The 20,909-nt window shown below is 41.3% G+C and overlaps 2 protein-coding genes and 1 pseudogene across 5 annotated transcripts in view; 1 reads left to right on the top strand and 2 right to left on the bottom strand.

Moving 5' to 3' along the window:
* Positions 1 to 592: 592 nt before the first annotated feature.
* On the bottom strand, positions 593 to 8,556 carry LOC139417155 (zinc finger protein 250-like). The gene is made up of 3 exons (XM_071166397.1): positions 8,283 to 8,556; positions 2,884 to 3,144; positions 593 to 2,713 (listed from the first exon to the last, which is right to left on the bottom strand). The coding sequence occupies exons 1-3, from the start codon at positions 8,460 to 8,462 to the stop codon at positions 1,001 to 1,003; spliced, it is 2,154 nt and encodes a 717-aa protein (XP_071022498.1). The 5' UTR covers positions 8,463 to 8,556; the 3' UTR covers positions 593 to 1,000.
* Positions 8,557 to 9,716: 1,160 nt separating this feature from the next.
* Positions 9,717 to 12,494, bottom strand: LOC139417156 (oocyte zinc finger protein XlCOF6-like; annotated as a pseudogene).
* Positions 12,495 to 14,838: 2,344 nt separating this feature from the next.
* Positions 14,839 to 20,909, top strand: part of LOC139416072 (neuralized-like protein 4) — a 44,181-nt gene continuing 38,110 nt past the window's right edge. For 2 of the 4 annotated variants that reach the window (XM_071164326.1, XM_071164329.1), the window contains exon 1: positions 14,844 to 15,008. In XM_071164326.1, coding sequence (XP_071020427.1) covers positions 14,844 to 15,008 — 165 coding nt within the window. Of the gene's footprint in view, positions 15,009 to 20,909 lie in introns of all 4 variants that reach the window. The other 2 variants (XM_071164327.1, XM_071164328.1) reach the window with 2 other exon arrangements.

Raw genomic sequence — 20,909 nt, forward strand, 5'->3', positions numbered from 1 at the left:
AAACACATCAAACACATGGTTTCCATGAGTTATACCATTCCAGCGATGAAAATGTGGGTTAAAAAGTAAATAAAAGTATGAGTTTTTTTTTCCACAGGCCGCAATCACACCATTCTTGAATGTTTCACATCATTGAATACCGCCCTGCATGATCTTGATAACTTCTAAACATGGAGATGTGTTAATTCAGGGATGCATCCGTCTGCTCACAGTATTACTGTGAAATAAACATATTGAGAGCTTGAATCATCATTGAGTAGTTACTTGGTGAAAAGCTCTATTATTCATGTTTTGTAGTGACTATGATTATAGCCTTATATTTTACATGGTCAAAGTATGATTTGATCCGATGTTCTACAATACTGACATCTGTGTAGATATTTTTTTCAAAACTAATGTGTGGTACTGTGCTCTATAATCACCAAGTCTAACGGTTGTATATTGAATAACAATGTTTGTAGTGAAACAAGAACATATTACAACTTTATTCACAATTCCAAAATAACAATGAATGACAGCATTGTCAGAATGAAAGTTACAGGTTGTGCCTGTAACCTGCATCCAACCAGGGGGCTAATTTAAGGGAGGGGGGGGGTTGTAGGTCTCCTCAAATTTTTTGATTTACTATTATTTTTATTACTGGCCAATCTATCCCCTGTATGAATAAAATTAATTTTGTTTTCCATTTTTGTTACATGCACATTATTCATACACAGTATTTTTTATACAAGGTATTACATGTCAGAAATAGTTTGATATACACATTACACCTGAAATGGTACTCAGGCATTTCCGGTATGCATGATATGGTGTTTTCAGTCCTAACTATTACACAGATTATGAGTTTCTAATCCCACCCCTCAGTTACTCTCAGCCCATCCCACCTGCCTCCATATCTTGATTTCCATGTACCATATATTTCCAATATATATTTTGATCCCTTCCAACATTAGAAAGAAGAGAAATGGTCATTTCCAATGATAGGCAATTCTTGTTATAGTCAAACCAACGCCGCAGCCTCTTGACAACCCTGAAACATATGGATTCTAAAATGGGTGAAATCCTTATATTTCTTGCCACATTTCCCACAGACGTGGGGTTCGGTGACAGAGTGAAGTTTCACTATGTGGGTTTTAAGGTAGGATGCCAGAGCAAAGGTTTTTTCACAGTGATCACAGGTGAACGGCTTCTCTCCGGTGTGCAAGGCCGCATGGACTTTATATGATTCGTGTTGATAGAAACCCTTGCCACATTTGTCACAGGTATAAGTTGGGTCTTCGGTGTGGGTGCGTTCATGTCTCTTGAGCCCACGTTCACCTTTGAAGCCTTTCCCACAGTGGCTGCACACGAATGGCTTGCTGGTCAGGTGCGAAGCTTGATGAATCTTGAGGTAATAAGACCGGATAAAGGTCATTGGGCATTTGTCGCAAGAATACGGCTTGGAATCCGTGTGTGTCTTCTTATGGTCGTTAAGAGTATACTTGGTTTTGAAACACATCTGACATTGAGGGCACTGGAATGCTCTCTCTTCTGAATGAACACTTGCGTGGATTTTCAAATTTTTATTCTCTGCGAAACACTTCCCACATGTGGGACATTGGAATGGCTTCTCTCCCCTATGGACTGATGCTTGGTGCCGTTTGAGCTCAGAAGGGGTCTTGAAACCTTTCCCACACAATTCACAACGGTGAGCTCCTCCTCCACTGTGAGTTAGCTGGTGATTCTTGAGGTATTTCAACTTAACAAAGGTTTTTGGACATTTGTCACACGCATATGAATCTGAATTGTGCAACATTGTGTGTTCCTTGAGACCACTTTTACTTTTAAAACACTTCTGACACACGAGGCATCGAAATGGTTTCTCTGTTGAATGAACGCTTGCGTGAGTGTCCAAATAATGCTTTGTTGCAAAGCACTTCCCACATGTTGGACACTCAAGCGGCTTCTCTCTTCTGTGGACCACTGCTTGGTGTATTCTGAGCTTCCAAGCAGTCGGGAAACATTTCCCGCATAATTCACAACAATAAGGTCTCTCTCCTGTGTGAGTCTGTTGATGCAGTTTTAAATTACTTGAATTCTTAAAAACCTTACCGCAGTCCAGACAGTGGTGCTCTTTCCTGGTGGTGGTAGTCTGGTTTTTCTTTATGTTGGGCCTTGGCTTTATGTTGTGAACATATTTGTCATTCGAGGTTTGTCCAGCTTTAGCATTCTCCTCCCATTGGTCATCAGAGTTTTCCTCACTTCCGTCTGATTCTGCCGCTGTGGGTTGCGCTTCTATTCTCTTCTTCTTCCTCCTGGGTCTGGTGGACACCACAGAGTCCCCACCTGGAGTTTGGGGGTCTGTACTTGGGGCCTGATTGTCTGTAGGCCTGCTTACTGGATTTTTGTCTGTAGGCCTGCTTGCTGCCTGTTTGTCTGTAGGCCTGCTTGCTGCCTGTTTGTCTGTAGGCCTGCTTGCTGCCTGTTTGTCTGTAGGCCTGCTTGCTGCCTGTTTGTCTGTAGGCCTGCTTGCTGCCTGTTTGTCTGTAGGCCTGCTTGCTGCCTGTTTGTCTGTAATAGCCACCTGTTTGATAGACTCAATGAGTGAGGAGGAAGGTATTTTAGCTAGAGATATAAATGACTGTTCCAACGCTATGGTTTTAGCTCTGATCGTGGTCTCCTTCTTGACATTTGTAGTGTTGTCAGCCTTACCACTGGGAGTTGGCAAGTCAACCTGGGGAAAAAAAAGGGTTGCAATTTTTTGAATTATAACTCAGTCGCAGAGCAGCACCCAAGGGTACAACGGCAGTAGCAGTCAGTCCTGGGATTCAAGGATAATAATAGTAAAAGTCTCATTCTCACAGATAACGTCAACCCCATGTAAACATGTAAAATATAACAAACCTGAAAATCCTCTGCAAACTCTGGTGATAATGGTGCTTCTGTCCATTCCTCCTCTTCCTCTGTCCCTGGGGTTATTTCCACTGTATTTTCAGGTACTTCCTTACTAACAGTCATCTCCAATAGCTTCATTTTCAGAGATTTCATCTCACTTTGACTCTGGCATATCTCTGAACGCAGTGCTTCAGTGCCTTTAGAGATCAACTGGTTGATTTTGGTGAGAGTCTGTTTCACGAACTGTTTCATCACACATGTCAACTGGACCTAGAATCAGAGAACAGATATACACTTATTTTTCATTCCACAACAACCTTTTTTCAAGCTGTTGATGTTTGTCATCATGGAGCAGGGTTGCCATGTCATCGGTTCTCTTGCCAAATTAGCCTATTTGAAAATCGTGTTGCGGGTTTTGTGTTTTTGGGCTACTTTATATACTGTATATAAGCTTCCTTTTCTGAGATTTAATCCCACTTTGACTCTGGCATATCTCTGAAAGCAGTGCTTCAGTGCCTTTAGAGATCAACTGGTTGATTTTGGTGAGAGTCTGTTTGCTGCCTGTTTGTTGTCTGTAGGCCTGCTTGCTGCCTGTTTGTGATTGTGTAATATATATATAAAAAAACATAGTGGGGAGAACAAGTATTTGATAACCTGCAAAATCGGCAGTGTTTCCTACTTACAAAGCATGTAGAGGTCTGTCATTTTTTATCATAGGTACACTTCAACTGTGAGAGACGGAATCTAAAACAAAAATCCGGAAAATCACATTGTATGATTTTTAAGTAATGAATTTGCATTTTATTGCATGACATAAGTATTTGATACATCAGAAAGCGCTGGCTTGAGCAGGGGGACCTTGTGTGCGCTGCAGGATTTTAATCCATGACGGCGTAGTGTGTTACTAATGGTTTTCTTTGAGACTGGTCCCAGCTCTCTTCAGTTCATTGACCAGGTCCTGCCGTGTGTTCTGGGCTGATCCCTCACCTTCCTCATGATAATTGATGCCCCACGAGGTGAGATCTTGCATGGAGCCCCAGACCGAGGGTGATTGACCGTCATCTTGAACTTCTTCCATATTCTAATAATTGCGCCAACAGTTGTTTCCTTCTCACCAAGCTGCTTGCCTATTGTCCTGTAGCCCATCCCAGCCTTGTGCAGGTCTACAATTTTATCCCTGATGTCCTTATAAAGCTCTCTGGTCTTGGCCATTGTGGAGAGGTTGGAGTCTGTTTGATTGAGTGCGTGGACAGGTGTCTTTTATACAGGTAACGAGTTCAAACAGGTGCAGTTAAGAGGTAATGAGTGGAGAACAGGAGGGCTTCTTAAAGAAAAACTAACAGGTCTGTGAGAGCCGGAATTCTTACTGGTTGGTAGGTGATCAAATACTTATGTCATGCAATAAAATGCATATTAATAAAATTAATTACTTAAATCATACAATGTGATTTTCTGGATTTTTGTTTTAGTTTCCGTCTCTCACAGTTGAAGTGTACCTATGATAAAAATTACAGACCTCTACATGCTTTGTAAGTGGGAAAACCTGCAAAATCGGCAGTGTATCAAATACTTGTTCTCCCACTGTATATAGCATCCATGCTGCCATGGCATTTTTCTTAAAAAAAAAAAAATCACAGATTTAATTTCGCTGTGCTGCTGACTATTAGGCAGTCTGTTGCTGAGTGAATGGTGGGGAGGGCCGGAGTGGTGTTTGTGCTGAGACAGTGTTTCCCAAACTCAGGCCTGGGGCCCCCCTGATAACGAGTTGGTTACTATAATTCAAAAAACTAAAATGGGGGGAGGCATAGTTTGGGAAACCCTGAGAGATCGCAGAGTCACGTGAGTGAGTGGAGGCGGAGCAGCACGCGGGCACGTCGTGACAACTTTTCACCAGTTGTAGGTAGGCTATTTAGAGCGTCATTATGGAGACACTATTTCCAACGCTTTTTCCATTAAACATATTAACGCTCTAGAACTGATGCATATCAAGTAATAATGGCAACAAAGTACTGGAAAACGACTTTAGGAGCAATAGAGTGCATTAGATACAGTTGCTTGGAGGTGGTTTAAACTGGACTTCGCTTAAAGAAAACCGTATCATGCAAAGGGTTTCACTCAGTTCTTGGGTCTCGAGCACCGCGTGAGTAGAACTTTGAAATGGAAGTTATGGAACTCCCTTGCGTGCTTCTGTTACGGGGAAAAGTCCACAATGAAACTAACATTAAATGTGGAGAATGATACATTTGCATCTGTTGGCCATCAAGTAGCCTAATAATCAAATACAGCCTACCATTTGATACAATAAATATGTTGAAATGATGATCACTGGAGTCATTGCAAATCAATTTGTGCCACTTGTGTAGCGTACTTAGAGCTGGCAAACAGATTCAATAAATAGCCTATACATTTATTTATCGTTGTTGTAGCCTCGCGTTATTATGCAATTATTAATGGCCATCTTTAGTTAATTAAAATTGGAAGTTATCAATTGTGGTCATTGTCACTGCTCTATCACAATTGCCAATAAACTGTTGTTAGAATGCAATTAACGGTATCAATCAGATTAGGCTAGGGGTCAAAAAAACAAACACTGGCTGTTGTTGACAAGCATATTCAGTTCGTATCCATATTATGAATCACATTTGAATCAGTAATTAAAATTACGACCCCAGCCTATTCCAGCAGGCTATTTTTATTTATTTATTTTTCCTTTATTTAAATAGGTAAGTCGGTTAAGAACAAATTCTTATTTACAATGACGGCCTAGGAACAGTGGGTTAACTGCCTGTTCAGGGGCAGAACGACAGATTTGTACCTTGTCAGCTCGGGGGTTTGAACTTGCAACCTTCCGGTTACTAGTCCAACGCTCTAACCACTAGGCTACCCTGCCGCAATTGGGCAACACAAATACTTCTTACCTCGAATCGCCTCACTATTCATGCGGAATAAATGAGTCTGTCATTTTTAACTAAGCAAGCTGCTAAATAGTTCAGTTTAGGCTACATCTTGCCTACGCTACTGTTGGCCATCTGAAATGAGATGCAGGCCTATCAGGGGCTACTGTCTCTGTGACCTGCATCTAGCTAAGCAAACCATGGCAACGTTGAATTAATTATATACACCAATATTTTAGAAATGACAAGTGAATCTCGCAAATAGGCAATTTATAGCAGTTTGTGGTCTTCACATCTGGCACATAACGGCACAATTGCCAGAAAATAGCCAAACGAATTGTGATTCTTGCGCAGAGACTTCGAGATCCTCTGTCCAACTTCCATCACTCAAACTCTACTGTTGGATTTATCTATAGTTATGCACATGTGCAAAGGCAATTTATTTACAATTATAAACTGAGTGGTTTGACACCTGAATGCTGATTGGCTGACAGCCGTGGTATGTCAGACATTTATTTTTACTGGTCTAATTATGTTGGTAACCAGTTTATAATAGCAATAAGGCACTGCGTTGCGTTGTGCATAAGAACTGCCCTTAGTGGTGGTATATTGACCATATACCAAACCCCCTTTGGCATTAATGCTTAATAATTTCAGTCAAATCAACATCCATTGATGTAAAATGATCTGGCAAATTTGCAGTCTATCACAGTGCAATCCGTTTTGTCACCAAAGCCCCATATACTACCCACCATTGCGACCTGTACGCTCTCATTGGCTGGCCCTCGCTTCATACTCGTCGCCAAACCCCCTGGCTCCATGTCATCTACAAGACCCTGCTAGGTAAAGTCCTCCCTTATCTCAGCTCGCTGGTCACCATAGCATCTCCCACCTGTAGCACACGCTCCAGCAGGTATATCTCTCTAGTCACCCCCAAAACCAATTCTTTCTTTGGCCGCCTCTCCTTCCAGTTCTCTGCTGCCAATGACTGGAACGAACTACAAAAATCTCTGAAACTGGAAACACTTATCTCCCTCACTAGCTTTAAGCACCAACTGTCAGAGCAGCTCACAGATTACTGCACCTGTACATAGCCCACCTATAATTTAGCCCAAACTACCTCTTTCCCTACTGTATTTATTTTATTTATTTATTTTGCTCCTTTGCACCCCATTATCTTTATTTCTACTTTGCACATTCTTCCATTGCAAATCTACCATTCCAGTGTTTTACTTGCTATATTGTATTTACTTTGCCACCATGGCCTTTTTTTGCCTTTACCTCCCTTATCTCACCTCATTTGCTCACATCTTATATAGACTTGTTTATACTGTACTATTGACTGTATGTTTGTTTTACTCCATGTGTAACTCTGTGTCGTTGTATGTGTCGAACTGCTTTGCTTTATCTTGGCCAGGTCGCAATTGTAAATGAGAACTTGTTCTCAACTTGCCTACCTGGTTACCTAATAAAGGTGAAATAAAAAAATAAAAAATAAAGGTTGAATTATGTTTTTTTTCTTGCACATATTCAGATTCCTTTATTACATCACGTTAACTCGCTATAACGTTTTTTTTTGTCTTACTTCGATATTTAAATGATAATGCCAGAGAAGCCGGTGTTTGGAGGATATATTGGCACGGGTGTTGTTTCGTCTCGGGCCGGCAAACCGTGCCAATATATCCACCCAAAAACACCAGCTTCGAGGGTATTATCACTTTTTTATATACATGGATGGTTGTTAAGGCATTCAATTTAAAGTCATAGATTTAGCCAGTGGTAACTTGTGGAATAGACACTGGCTGGAATGCAGTTTTAACCAATCAGCATTCAGGATTAGACCCACCCGTTGTATAATCATTCCTAATTCACTCGATAATGTTATTCAATTAAAATAAATTGTATTTCCTGGGAGGTGACTTCATGTGTGGTGAAGAATGGTACATACAAGACACATAACATAACACAAAAACATGTAGGCTACAGTACAATACAACAACAAAAAAACGTATATTAAGGAATTTGATGGATGTTGGCACAAAACTAGAAGCTGCTCTCAGATTTTTTTTTAATGGAGAAAGTGTTTATTGGTTCAAATGTGGCAGCTCTCTTGGCTGCCAGAAAAAAAAGACATTGGGCTAGTTTTCCCGGCATGTGGGCGGGTTTTCAGAAATATTAACACAACCTGGCAACTCTACCCTGGATGCAGTTTCCTTTAGACGGGCCAGCAGCAAAGTAAAAATGGGCTTTATCGTAAAAATGTATGAAAACACAGCATTAGGGTTAGCAGTGTGGTTAATGTTATGTTTAAAATCAGATTTGATGACATTGTGGCCGTGCCAGCTAGTGACCACTCTGCAGAGCTGCCTCCAGTATTTTATTTATTTATTTAACCTTTATTTAAACTACAGTACATGAGTCTTCTCAATAAATGCCAACCTGCACTATCAATAGCAAACTAATTAGCACATACGTTAACAGTTTGAACTTGTAGAAGCAAAGTTAGCCACTTACTTTAACCTCCAACTTGGATTCTCTTTCAAATTCCCCCGTCTCCCCTGCATCAATGTCTGTCCTGTCTTGTGTGGAAAAGACTAAGACCGCCATACATTTATCAATTTCATCCTCCAACGACGTCATTAATTCATCCATAACAAAGACCAACTCATTATGGTAAGGATCAGGCTGCCACATCTTGTATTTGATAGTTAATTAGCTATCAACCGCTAACGTTAAAATGTTAAGCACAACAACCACAGCCCGTTTGACGCCAACGGATGTATTCTTCTACGAGAAGCTTGACATTGCTGTATATTATATTGAAAGGCGCGTTACTGCCACCTGCTGTACTGGATGTTAACACGTAGTCCCTCCTCCAACAGCCTCGTGCGCCCTCTAATGGTCGGTCTTGTAGCACGTTCTCTGCAACTTCGCATCGAAACAACGAAGGAAATAATGCAGTCTTTCGCTGTAAAGGTGTTTTCTTCATAGCACACATTCGGGGAAAATTATTTCCATAAAATAATGTGATATCTCAATGCACCGCAACGAATAATGTCCCATTCGGTGAGCAAGGCATCTATTCCTGTCGAGTCATCATAATGACTTGGATTTGCAATATCCAGCTGACTCACACACTGCAATCATTGATTGCTCTCTATTTTAATGTCTACGTATTAAGGAACAGTATCATTGAAGCATAATGTATGCCTTATATAGCGATGCCTGTCTTGATGCTGAATGAACCAGACACTGGTTCCACGCGTTTCCCTTTCTAAGAGGTAAGTATATACCGCCACCTGTTGTGCACTACTAGATAGTGCAATGACCTTGCTAAAGGGTCTGTAGACGGTGCTTTCCTGATGAAGTCACATGGTCATGTGAAAACTCCTGGTCCTAACCACAAGCTACAGGGGCCACAACTGGGGCCTGTTCAGAGAGATGTTGTTACAGAAAGTTACATTCAGAAACATGTTGTGTAGAACAGATATGATTGGTTGTTAGAATAAGGAATCGTGTCAGCTTTATTCATTCTATTTCTATAGGCAACTGTCAGAATGTTTCACATCATTGAATACAGCCCTGCATGATCTCGATGACTTCTAAACACGGAGATGTGTTACTTCAGGGAGGGTGTCAAGTCTGCTTACAGTATTACTGTGAAATAAACCTATTGAGGGCTTGAGTCATCATTGAGTAGTTACTGGGTGAAAGTCTCTTATTCATGTTTTGTAGTGGCTATCATTATAGCCTTATATTTTACATGTTCAACATATGATTTTTTTTTCAGATGTTCATCTATTCAACAATACTAATAATCTGTCTAAAAAAATTACTTAAAAACAAATGTGTAGTACTGCGCTCTATCATAGCCAAGTCTAAAGGTTGTATATTGATTAACAAGTAAACATACATGTTTGTAGTGAAACAAGAACATTACAACTTTAATCACAATTCCAAAATAACAATGAATGACAAATCATTGTCAGAATGAAAGTTACAGGTTGTGCCTTTAACCTGCATCCAACCAGAGGTGCAATTTAAGAGTTATAGATCCCCTGGTATGGTTTTATTACTGGCCAAGTCTGTAGACATAAAAAAAACAATCTATTCAAAACAAATGTTATTGGTACTGTGCAAGGAAACATGCATGTTTGTAGTGAAAACACAACATATTACATCTTATAACAAACAATAAGTCGTCAAACCAACGCTGCAGCCTCCTCTTGACAACCCTGAAACATATGGATTCTGAAATGGGTGAAATCCTTATATTTCCTGCCACATTTCCCACAGACGTGGGGTTTGGTGACAGAGTGATGATTTGCGATGTGGGTTTTAAGGTAGGACGCCAGAGCAAAGGTTTTACTGCAGTAATCACAGGTGAACGGCTTCTCTCCGGTGTGCAAGGCCGCATGGACTTGAAACGATTCATGTTGATAGAAACCCTTGCCACATTCGTCACAGGTATAAGTTGGGTCTTCGGTGTGGGTGCGTTCGTGTCCCTTGAGCCCACGTTCACCTTTGAAGCCTTTCCCACAGTGGCTGCACACAAATGGCTTGCTGGTCAGGTGCGAGATCTCATGCCTTCTGAGGTAATGTGACCGGATAAAGGTCATTGGGCATTTGTCGCAAGAATATGGCTTGGAATCCGTGTGCGTCTTCTTATGGGCATTAAGAGTATACTTGGTTTTGAAACACATCTGACATTGAGGGCACTGGAATGCTCTCTCCCCTGAATGAACACTTGTGTGAATTTTCAAATTTGTCTTTGTTGCGAAGCATTTCCCACATGTGGGACATTGGAATGGCTTCTCTCCCCTATGGACTGATGCTTGGTGTTGTTTGAGCTGAGAAGGAGTCTTGAAACCTTTCCCACACAATTCACAACGGTGAGATCCTCCTCCACTGTGAGTTAGCTGATGATTCTTGAGGTATTTCAACTTAACAAAGGTTTTTGGACATTTGTCACACGCATATGAATCTGAATTTGAATTGTGCATCGTTGTGTGTTCCTTGAAGCCCTTTTTACTTTTAAAACACTTCTGACACACGAGGCATCGGAACGGTTTCTCTGTTGAATGAACGCTTGCGTGAGTGTCCAAATAACTCTTTGTTGCAAAGCACTTCCCACATGTTGGACACTCAAGTGGCTTCTCTCTTCTGTGGACCACTGCTTGGTGTATTCTGAGCTTCCAAGCAGTCGGGAAACATTTCCCGCACAATTCACAACAATAAGGTCTCTCTCCTGTGTGAGTCTGTTGATGCAGTTTTAAATTACTTGAATTCTTAAAAACCTTACCGCAGTCCAGACAGTGGTGCTCTTTCCTGGTGGTGGTAGTCTGGTTTTTCTTTATGTTGGGCCTTGGCTTTATGTTGTGAACATATTTGTCATTCAAGGTTTGTCCAGCTTTAGCATTCTCCTCCCATTGGTCATCAGCGTTTTCCTCACTTCCGTCTGATTTTGCCGCTGTGGGTTGCGCTTCTATTCTCGTCTTCTTCCTCCTGGGTCTGGTGGACACCCCAGAGTCCCCACTGGGAGTTTGTGGGTCTGTACATGGGGCCTGATCGTCTGTAGGCCTGCTCGCTGACTGTTTGTCTGTAGGCCTGCTTGCTGCCTGTTTGTCTGTAATAGCCACCTGTTTGATAGACTCAATGAGTGAGGAGGAAGGTATTTTAGCTAGAGATATAAATGACTGTTCCAACGCTATGGTTTTAGCTCTGATCGTGGTCTCCTTCTTGACATTTGTAGTGTTGTCAGCCTCACCACTGGGAGTTGGCACGTCAACCTGGGGGGAAAAAAGCATTGCAATTTTTTAGAATTGTAACTCAGTAGCAGAGCAGCGCCCAAGGGTACAACGGCAGTACCAGGATTTATTTAACAAGGCAAGTCAGTTAAGAAAAAAATCGTATTTTCAATGACAATTGAACTGGTTAACTGCCTTGTTCAGGGGCAGAACAAACAATTTTTACCTTTACCTTGTCAGCTCAGGGATTCGATCTTGCAACCTTCTGGTTACTAGTCCAATGCTCTAACCACTAGGCTACCTGCCACCCAGGATAATAATAGTAAAAGTCTCATTCTCACAGATAACGTCAACACCATGGTCGGACTGCACAATTCTTGTAAACATGTCAAATATAACAAACCTTAAAATCCTCTGCAAACTCTGGTGATAATGATCCTTCTGTCCATTCCTCCTCTTCCTCTGTCCCTGGGGGTTCTTTCCACTGTATTTTCAGGTACTTCCTTACTAACAGTCATCTCCAATAGCTTCATTTTCAGAGATTTCATCTCACTTTGACTCTGGCATATCTCTGAACGCAGTGCTTCAGTGCCTTTAGAGATCAACTGGTTGATTTTGGCGAGAGTCTGTTTCACGAACTTTTTCATCACACATGTCAACACGACCTACAATAAGAGAACAGGATACTTATGATTAACACGGAAGATAACATTTCGTATTTGTAGAAGTAAAGTCGGCCACTTACTTTTAGCAACTTGGATTCTCTTTCAATTTCCCCTGTCTCTCCTGCATCAATGTCTGTGCTGTATTGTGTTGAGGAGACCGACAACGCCATACATTTGCAAATTTCCTCCTCCAACGACATGATTAATTCATCCATAATAGAGACCAACTCATTGTGGAAAGGATCGGGCTGCCACATCTTGAATTTGGTAGTTAATTATGAACCGCTATGTTACATTTTTAACAAAAAAACGGATGAAATTGAACACACAGATATTTCAACGACAGTACAGTAGATATATCCTTCTGCCAGCTTGACATGACAGAGAAAGGTGCGTTACTGCCACCTGCTGTACTGGATGTCAAAACTTAGTCCCTCCTCCAACAGCCTCATGCGCCCTCTAGTGGTCCATCTTTATTTTTTGTAATTTAGCAGACGCAATTAACCAGAGCGATTTACAGGAGCAATTAGGGTTAAGTGCCTTGCTCAAGGATACTTAAAATAACAAATTTAATAAAAAATGATATTTTTTTCACCTAGTCAGCTCATGGATTTGAACCAGCAACCTTTTGGTTACTGGCCAAACGCTCTTAACTGCTAGGCCACCATCTTGTAACATGAGCCCTGCAAATTTTCCATCAAAACATTGAAGAAAATAGAGTAGTGGAGGTGTCATATAACACCTATCGGTCCAACAGGGAAATGGTTCCAATCATTTTTAAACCATTCATTTTTCCCATAGAGAATTTTAGAAACACTTAAAATAAGGGAAGTGTTTCGTGTAGGCTTATGTTTTGGTAACCATGTAATCTCTCTCGGACAAGGTGACTTTTATTAATATATTCTGTTCTATTTACTCTGGATTCTAAAATGTTAATTAGTATCGAAGTAGACATCATCCCTGCAAGTTCATGCACATCTTCTCCAGCTGACACCTTTGCTAACAGGTATTGTGTCAATTGAAAACTTTCACAAGACAGTTCACAGAATTGTCAATTTAATGAAATGTAGCCAATTTATTTATTACTACATGTAGCTAACATTAGATAGCTAATGCAGAGATGCTTACCTTTGCCTCTGTTTTGGCAGTCTCGTTCAGGTCATCATGGCTTTTGTAGCCACATTAGCAGCTAATTAGCATTTCATTTTTGAGGGTAAATACAAAAGTCACCATGTCCTAGAGAGATTTACATGGTTATCAAAACGTCACACCAGGGTAAGCCTACACGAAACACAGCCCTTAATTTGAAGTGTTTCTAAAATCCCCTATTAGAATAATGATTGGATCTATTTCCTTGTTTGACCGCTATGTTTGATAGGTAATATGATTCATACTGTGTACTATATAATGGAGTCTTTCACTGTAAAAATATTTTCTTCATAAGCACAATTTTGGGCAAAATTGTTTCCATTAAATAATGTGATATTTCAATACACAGCAACTGATAATGTCCCATTCAGTGACCAAGGCATCTACCCCTGCCGAGTCATCATAATGACTTGGATTTGCAATATCCAGCTGACTCACACACTGCAATCATTGATTGCTCTCTATTTTAATATTTATGCATTATTAATGAACAGTGTCATTGTAACATAATGCATGCCTTATATAGTGCTACCTGTCTGGATGCTGAATGAACCAGAAACTGTAAGCTCTCTATGATTGAAATTCCCAGTGGTGTAATGTACAGATCCGCCCCTTTCTTTCCAATTTTCGCTTAAGTAAAAATGATTTAAAGTACTTTAAAGTATTTTGGAGGGGTATCTGTACTTTACTTTACTATTTATATTTTTTGACAATTATTACTTTTACTTCACTACATTCCGAAATAAAATTATGTACTTTTTATTCCATACATTTTCCCTGACACCCAAAAGTACTCGTTACATTTTGAATTCTTAGCAGGACAGAAAATGGGCCAATTCGCTTATCAAGAGAACATTCCTGGTCATCTCTACTGCCACTGTTCTGGCGGACTCACTAACACAAATGCTTTGTTTTTAAATTCTGTCTGAGTGTTAGAGTGAGACCCTGGCTATCCGCAAATAAAAATAAATAAAATAAAATTGTGCCTTCTGGTTTAATATAAGGATTTTTTTTTTTTTTTATTGTAAAAACTTTTGATACTTAAGTATATTTTAGCAACTACATTTAATTTGGATACTTAAGTATATTTAAAACAAAATACTTTTAGACCTTTACTCAGGTAGTATTTTACTGGGTGACTTTCACTTTTACTTGAGTCATTTTCTATTAAGGTATCTTTACTTTTACTCAAGTATGTTAAATTTTTGTACTTTTTTCACCCATGGAAATTCCTAGTTTCAAAGCGTTTATATTAAGTTGTGGTATATGGTAGAAGTATGCATATAAATCAAGGCCCATTCTCGGAAATCAGTGACAATTGTTCTGTTGATTGATTGGATTGATTCTGGAGAGAAAGCGCGCTACCACACTTGCATATAGCAATTTTGCTCGCTTGACCTTATGCAGTTCACCTTTAAAAAAGTGGGCGTGTATTTCGAATTGGTTGCAAAAGAAAAACGGAGCTTTATATTGTCGCAAACCCGTGTGTCGCGAAGCAAGCCGCCCGTGTGAAGATGGCGGCTGAGCTGCACCCGTGTAGCGGAAAGCTAATCGGACTGTCGAATTCGAACCGAACCGCTCAGCGGAACCAACCAGTCCAGGAGTTTAACCACGGGTTGGTTCTAAGCAGAGAGCCACTGAAAGACCGTGATGTATTCACCGTCCGTATTGACAAGAAGGTAAATAGAACTGTCACTTTCGGGAGGGGGAGAGTGCAGCTAACGCGTTAGTGCCAGTGGGGACGGGGTCTCTTGTCCGCAGTGGTGTTTGGGCGTGCGCTGTATGACAATCAAGCAGTACGGGATTTACAGCTATAATTTTAGTTAAATCCTGTCCAAAATGCACTAACATGTTTTTTTTAATGTTCTATTGACAATTGAAAGTGTTTACCATAATTAGCGAGTTAGCATAGGGTGTAGTTTGTGTGGTCCCGTTAATGTTTTTGAAGGTGGCTAGCTACGTTATGCTTGTTAGCCATCTAAACTAGCTATCTTTGCTACCGATTGCCAGTCTAGCTCTACAGTAGTTATCTGAGTTATAGCTAACGTTAGCCGTACTAGCGAGCTTTTTTTTGTGTGTTGATCGAACCAGTAGGTGCATCGCTGTCAACACGATAGGTTAACGTTAGCTAGTAGCAAGCCGTTGAAAACTAGCTAACTAGTTAGTTAGACTAGTTAAGTCAATTGCCTATTATTACCACGACCAACATTGAGCCAGGTAGGTTCAGTTGAATAGAAAACTTAGCTCGTTTAACGTTAGTCATGAGTTTGCTTGGTTGACATGCAAGGTATAGCTAACGTTAGCTAGGTAGGTCATTTCTGACAGCATCATTCCAACTAGCTAAGCTAGCCACAGTCACTTGGTTGACAGCATCATTCCAGTTGGTGACATGTCCAGCTAGTACTAGCTAGTAGTCAGAGGACGTCTACCTAATGACATCTAGACGAGAGAAGCATACTGGTTGATTCAAGTTAACCTATCTGCCAGGTAGCCCCTATGTCACTACTGTGGTCTTGACAATGGATGCATACAGTAGAACCCCATTTAATATGTTCTTGGTGGTTTTGTTAAGCAAAAGACGGTGGGTAAAGGGCAAAGCAGATCTCAGTATTATCCTAGTTGGTGCACCACAGCTCTTTGGTCAGATAATTTACAAATGTTGACAAAAACAACTGACCGGTCTGTGTCAGTGGCTAGGGGAAAACCTCTCCCTATTCTGCACAGGCTTATTCCTGAAAAACAGCTGTAGTTTCTATGTGATGCACATTGTTTTGAGCCCTAATCTATCATCATGTAGTCTTAGGCTAAGGGTTAGTTACTGTTATAGGTCTACCTGCCTGTGCAGCATTTAGACTCCTTATCTCCATGCCGACCGCAGCAACTAGTTTGCCTGTTATCCAATTATAATGTCAGATAGCCGGCCTGTTGCCATGATTACTGGTCTGCTGGCCTGATGGTTTGTCAACAACATAGCAGCAGTCATTGTCCCTCTCAAACCTGTGTGGGTTGTTGGCAGAGGGCAATAGTACTGTTTCCTCCAATGCCTTGGTGTCAACTGGGGTGGCACACAGCTCAGTGAACACAGAGGGCAACCGAACATATGTTCCGTATCTTTAATCAGAGAGAAAGAATCCGTCAAATAAAAAAAGAGACGCTTACTGTAGCAGTTTTGCACAGAAAGATCCATACAGCTATGGCGCCTCCATCCGACGAAACTACACTCCTGCCACACTTCCCAAGTGACACTTACGTTCAGAGCCAGATGGCTATTTAGTGCAGGTGGTTGCCTCTTGTTTTTCGTAAAGAAGCATTTTAACATGGAGATATGGCCGTGTGAGGACACTAACCCTATCAAGGTGTGTATCACTATCAATTTAACCTTTTTGTTCTTTCGCTGATATGAAAGATACGATCCTAATGCTTCCAATACCTTACCACAAGCGAAATGTTCAGATTGAGTGTCGGGGCTCTTAACAAAACACCCCCGTGCAGAATACATTTTTAATCAAATCAAATGTATTTATATAGCCTTTCGTACATCAGCTGATATCTCAAAGTGCTGTACAGAATCCCAGCCTAAAACCCCAAACAGCATGCAATGCAGATGTAGAAGCACGGTGGCTCGGAAAAACTCCCTAGAAAGGCCAAAACCTAGGAAGAAACCTAGAGGTACCAGGCTATGAGGGGTGGCCAGTGCTCTTCTGGCTTTGCCGGGTGGAGATTATAACAGAACATGGCCTAGATGTTCAAATGTTCATAAATGACCAGCATGGTCAAATAATAATAATCACAGTAGTTGTCGAGGGTGCAGCAAGTCAGCCCCTCACGAGTAAAGTTGGCTTTTCATAGCCATATCTCTACCGCGCCTGCTGTCTCTAGAGAGTTGAAAACAGCATGTCTGGGACAGGTAGCACGTCCGGTGAACAGGTCAGGATTCCATAGCCGCAGGCACAGCAGTTGAAACTGGAGCAGCAGCACGGCCAGGTGGACTGGGGACAGCAAGGAGTCATCATGCCAGGTAGTCCTGAGGCATGGTCCTAGGACTCTAATTCTCAGAGAGAGAGAATTAGAGAGAGCATACTTAAATTCACACAGGACACAGGATAAGACAGGAGAAGTACTCCAGATATAACAAACTGACCCTAGCCCCCCCAACACATAAACTACTGCAGCATAAATACTGGAGGCTGAGACAGGAGGGGTTGGGAGACACTGTGTCCCCATCCGATGATACCCCCGGACAGGACCAAACAGGAAGGATATAACCCCACCCACTTAGCCAAAGCACAGCCCCCACACCACTAGAGGGATATCTTCAACCACCAACTTAGGACCAACCAACGAGTATAGCCCACAAAGATCTCCACCACGGCACAACCCAAGGGGGCGCGCCAACTCAGACAGGGAGATCACATCAGTGACTCAACCCACCAAGTCACGCACCCCTCTTAGGGACGGCATGAAAGAGCACCAGTAAGCCAGTGACTCAGCCCCTGTAATGGGGTTAGAGGCAGAGAATCCCAGTGGAAAGAGGGGAACCGGACAGGCAGAGACAGCAAGGGCGGTTCGTTGCTCCAGAGCCTTTCCGCTCACCTTCACACTCCTGGGTCAGACTACACTCAATCATATGACCCACTGAAGAGATGAGTCTTCAATAAAGACTTAAAGGTTGAGACCGAGTTTGCGTCTCTGACATGGGTAGGCAGACCATTCCATAAAAATGGAGCTCTATAGGAGAAAGCCCTGCCTCCAGCTGTTTGCTTAGAAATTCTAGGGATAGTTAGGAGGCCTGCATCTTGTGACCGTAGCGTAAGTGTAGGTATGTACGGCAGGACCAAATCAGAGAGATTGGTAGGACCAAGCCCATGTAGTTCTTTGTAGGTTAGCAGTAAAAGCTTGAAATCAACCCTTGCCTTGACAGGAAGCGAATGTAGGGAGGCTAGCACTGGAGTAATATGATCAAATTTCTTGGTTCTAGTCAGGATTCTAGCAGCCGTATTTAGCACTAACTGAAGTTTTATTTAGTGCTTTATCCGGGTAGCCTGAAAGTAGAGTATTGCAGTAGTCTAACCTAGAAGTAACAAAAGCATGGATTCATTTTTCTGCATAATTTTTGGACAAAGTTTCTGAATTTTGCAATGTTACGTAGATGGAAAAAAAGCTGTTTGTCTTCAGGAAGGCAGTGAGTTGCTGTGCAACCGCCTTTTCAAAAGATTTTGAGAGGAATGGAAGATTCGATATAGGCCGATTTAGTTTTTTATTTTATTTTCTGGGTCAAGGTTTGGCTTTTTCAAGAGAGGCTTTATTACTGCCACTTTTAGTGAGTTTGGTACACTTCCGGTGGATAGAGAGCCGGAAGTAGCTCTTTCAGTAGTTTAGTTGGAATGGGGTCCAGTATGCAGCTTGACGGTTTAGAGGCCATGATTATTTTCATCATTGTGTCAAGAGAGATAGTACTAAAACACTTGAGTGTCTCTCTTGATCCTAGGTCCTGGCAGAGATGTGCAGACTCAGGACAACTGAGCTTTGAAGGAATACGCAGATTTAAAGAGGAGTCCGTGATTTGCTTTCTAACAATCATGATCTTTTCCTCAAAGAAGTTCATGAATTTATCACTGCTGAAGTGAAAGCCATCCTCTCTTGGGGAATGCTGCTTTTTAGTTAGCTTTGCGACAGTATCAAAAATACATTTTGGATTGTTCTTATTTTCCTCAATTGAGTTGGAGAAATAGGATGATCGAGCAGCAGTGAGGGCTCTTCGATATTGCACAGTACTGTCTTTCCAAGCTAGTCGGAAGACTTCAAGTTTGGTGTGGCGCCATTTCCGTTCCAATTTCCTGGAAGCTTGCTTCAGAGCTCGGGTATTTTCTGTATACCAGGGAGCTAGTTTCTTATGAGAAATGTTTTTAGGGGTGCAACTGCATCTAGGGTATTGCGTAAGGTTAAATTGAGTTCCTCAGTTAGGTGGTTAACTGATTTTTGTCCTCTGGCATCCTTGGGTAGACAGAGGGGGTCTGGAAGGGCATCAAGGAATCTTTGTGTTGTCTGTTAATTTATAGCACAACTTTTGATGCTCCTTGGTTGGGGTCTGAGCAGATTTTTTGTTGCAATTGCAATAAAATGGTGGTCCGTTAGTCCAGGATTATGAGGAAAAACATTAAGTTCCACAACATTTATTCCATTTAATCCAATGACTGTTATGTGTAATGGAACAGATCACTAGCTAGCTACATTGATACCGAACTCGCACATGAAAAGCATAGCTAACTAGACAGATAGCATTAACCGATTAGGCCTTACCCGATATGTCTTCACTGACTATAGTTTCATGGGTAGTATCATCACATGTATCGAAGCTATAATGGATCCATATCTGTAATTGCATGAGGGATATCAATATCTGTATTAGTGCAACAAACATGGCATTGTTGCTACAGTAATGCTTGTAGAGAATTCACATTGATTGAGCTTGCTCTTGTGTTTTGTCCAAATGCACGAAAACCAAGCTGGTAGATTCATATATGCAATGCATTTTCACGCTTCATATCCAAATCATCTACAGTACCAGTCAAAAGTTTGGACACACCTACTCATTCAAGGGTTTTTCTTTATTTTTACTATTTTCTACATTGTAGAATAATAGTGAAGACATCAACTATGAAATAACACACAGGGAATCATGTAGGAGCCAAAAAAGTGTTAAACAAATCTAAATATATTTGAGATTCTTCAAAGTAGCCACCCTTTGCCTTGATGACTGCTTTGCACACTCTTGGCATTCTCTCAACCAGCTTCACCTCAAATGCCGTTCCAACAGTCTTGAAGGAGTTCCCATATATGCTGAGCACTTGTTGGCTGCTTTTCCTTCACTGCGGTCAGACTCATCCCAAACCATCTCAATTGGGTTGAGGTTGGGTGATTGTGGAGGCCAGGTCATCTGATGCAGCACTCCATCACTCTCCTCCTTAGTCAAATAGCCTGGAGGTGTGTTGTCCTGTTGAAAAACAAATGATAGTCCCACTAAGCGCAAACCAGTGCTGTAATTTCTAACAATTTCACAACAATACACACATTTAAATAATGGAATTAAGAATGTATAAATATATGGACGAGCAATGTCAGAGCAGCATAGACTAAGACACAGTAGAGTAGAATCACACCACCTCCATGCTTCACGGTGGGAACCACATATGCGGAGATCATCCGTTCACCTACTCTGCGTCTCAAAGACACGGTGGTTGCAACCAAAAATCTCTAATTTTAGACCAAAGGACAGATTTCCACAGATCTAATGTCCATTGCTTGTGTTTCTTGGCCCAAGCAGTCTTTTCTTCTTATTGGTGTTTAGTAGTGGTTTCTTTGCAGTAATTTGACCATGAAGGCCTGATTCACGTAGTCGCCTCTGAACAGTTGAGGTCGAGATGTCTGTTACTTGAACTCTGAAGCATTTATTTGGGCTGGTAACTCTAATGAATTTATCCTTTGCAGCAGAGGTGACTCTGGGTCTTCCTTTCCTGTGGTGGTCCTCATGAGAGACAGTTTCATCATAGCGCTTGATGGTTTTTGCTACTGCACTTGAA

The sequence above is a fragment of the Oncorhynchus clarkii genome, chromosome 9, assembly GCF_045791955.1.
Source record: "Oncorhynchus clarkii lewisi isolate Uvic-CL-2024 chromosome 9, UVic_Ocla_1.0, whole genome shotgun sequence".
NCBI lineage: Eukaryota > Metazoa > Chordata > Actinopteri > Salmoniformes > Salmonidae > Oncorhynchus > Oncorhynchus clarkii.

Excerpts from the sequence above, each read along its gene's own strand:
- LOC139417155 (XM_071166397.1), bottom strand. The coding sequence starts at position 8,462 with ATGTGGCAGCCTGATCCTTACCATAATGAGTTGGTCTTTGTTATGGAT. Across the intron at positions 3,145-8,282 it reads AATCCAAGTTGGAGGTTAAA|GTCCAGTTGACATGTGTGAT; the intron begins GTAAGTGGCTAA and ends CTCTGATTCTAG. Across the intron at positions 2,714-2,883 it reads AGTTTGCAGAGGATTTTCAG|GTTGACTTGCCAACTCCCAG; the intron begins GTTTGTTATATT and ends TTTTTTCCCCAG.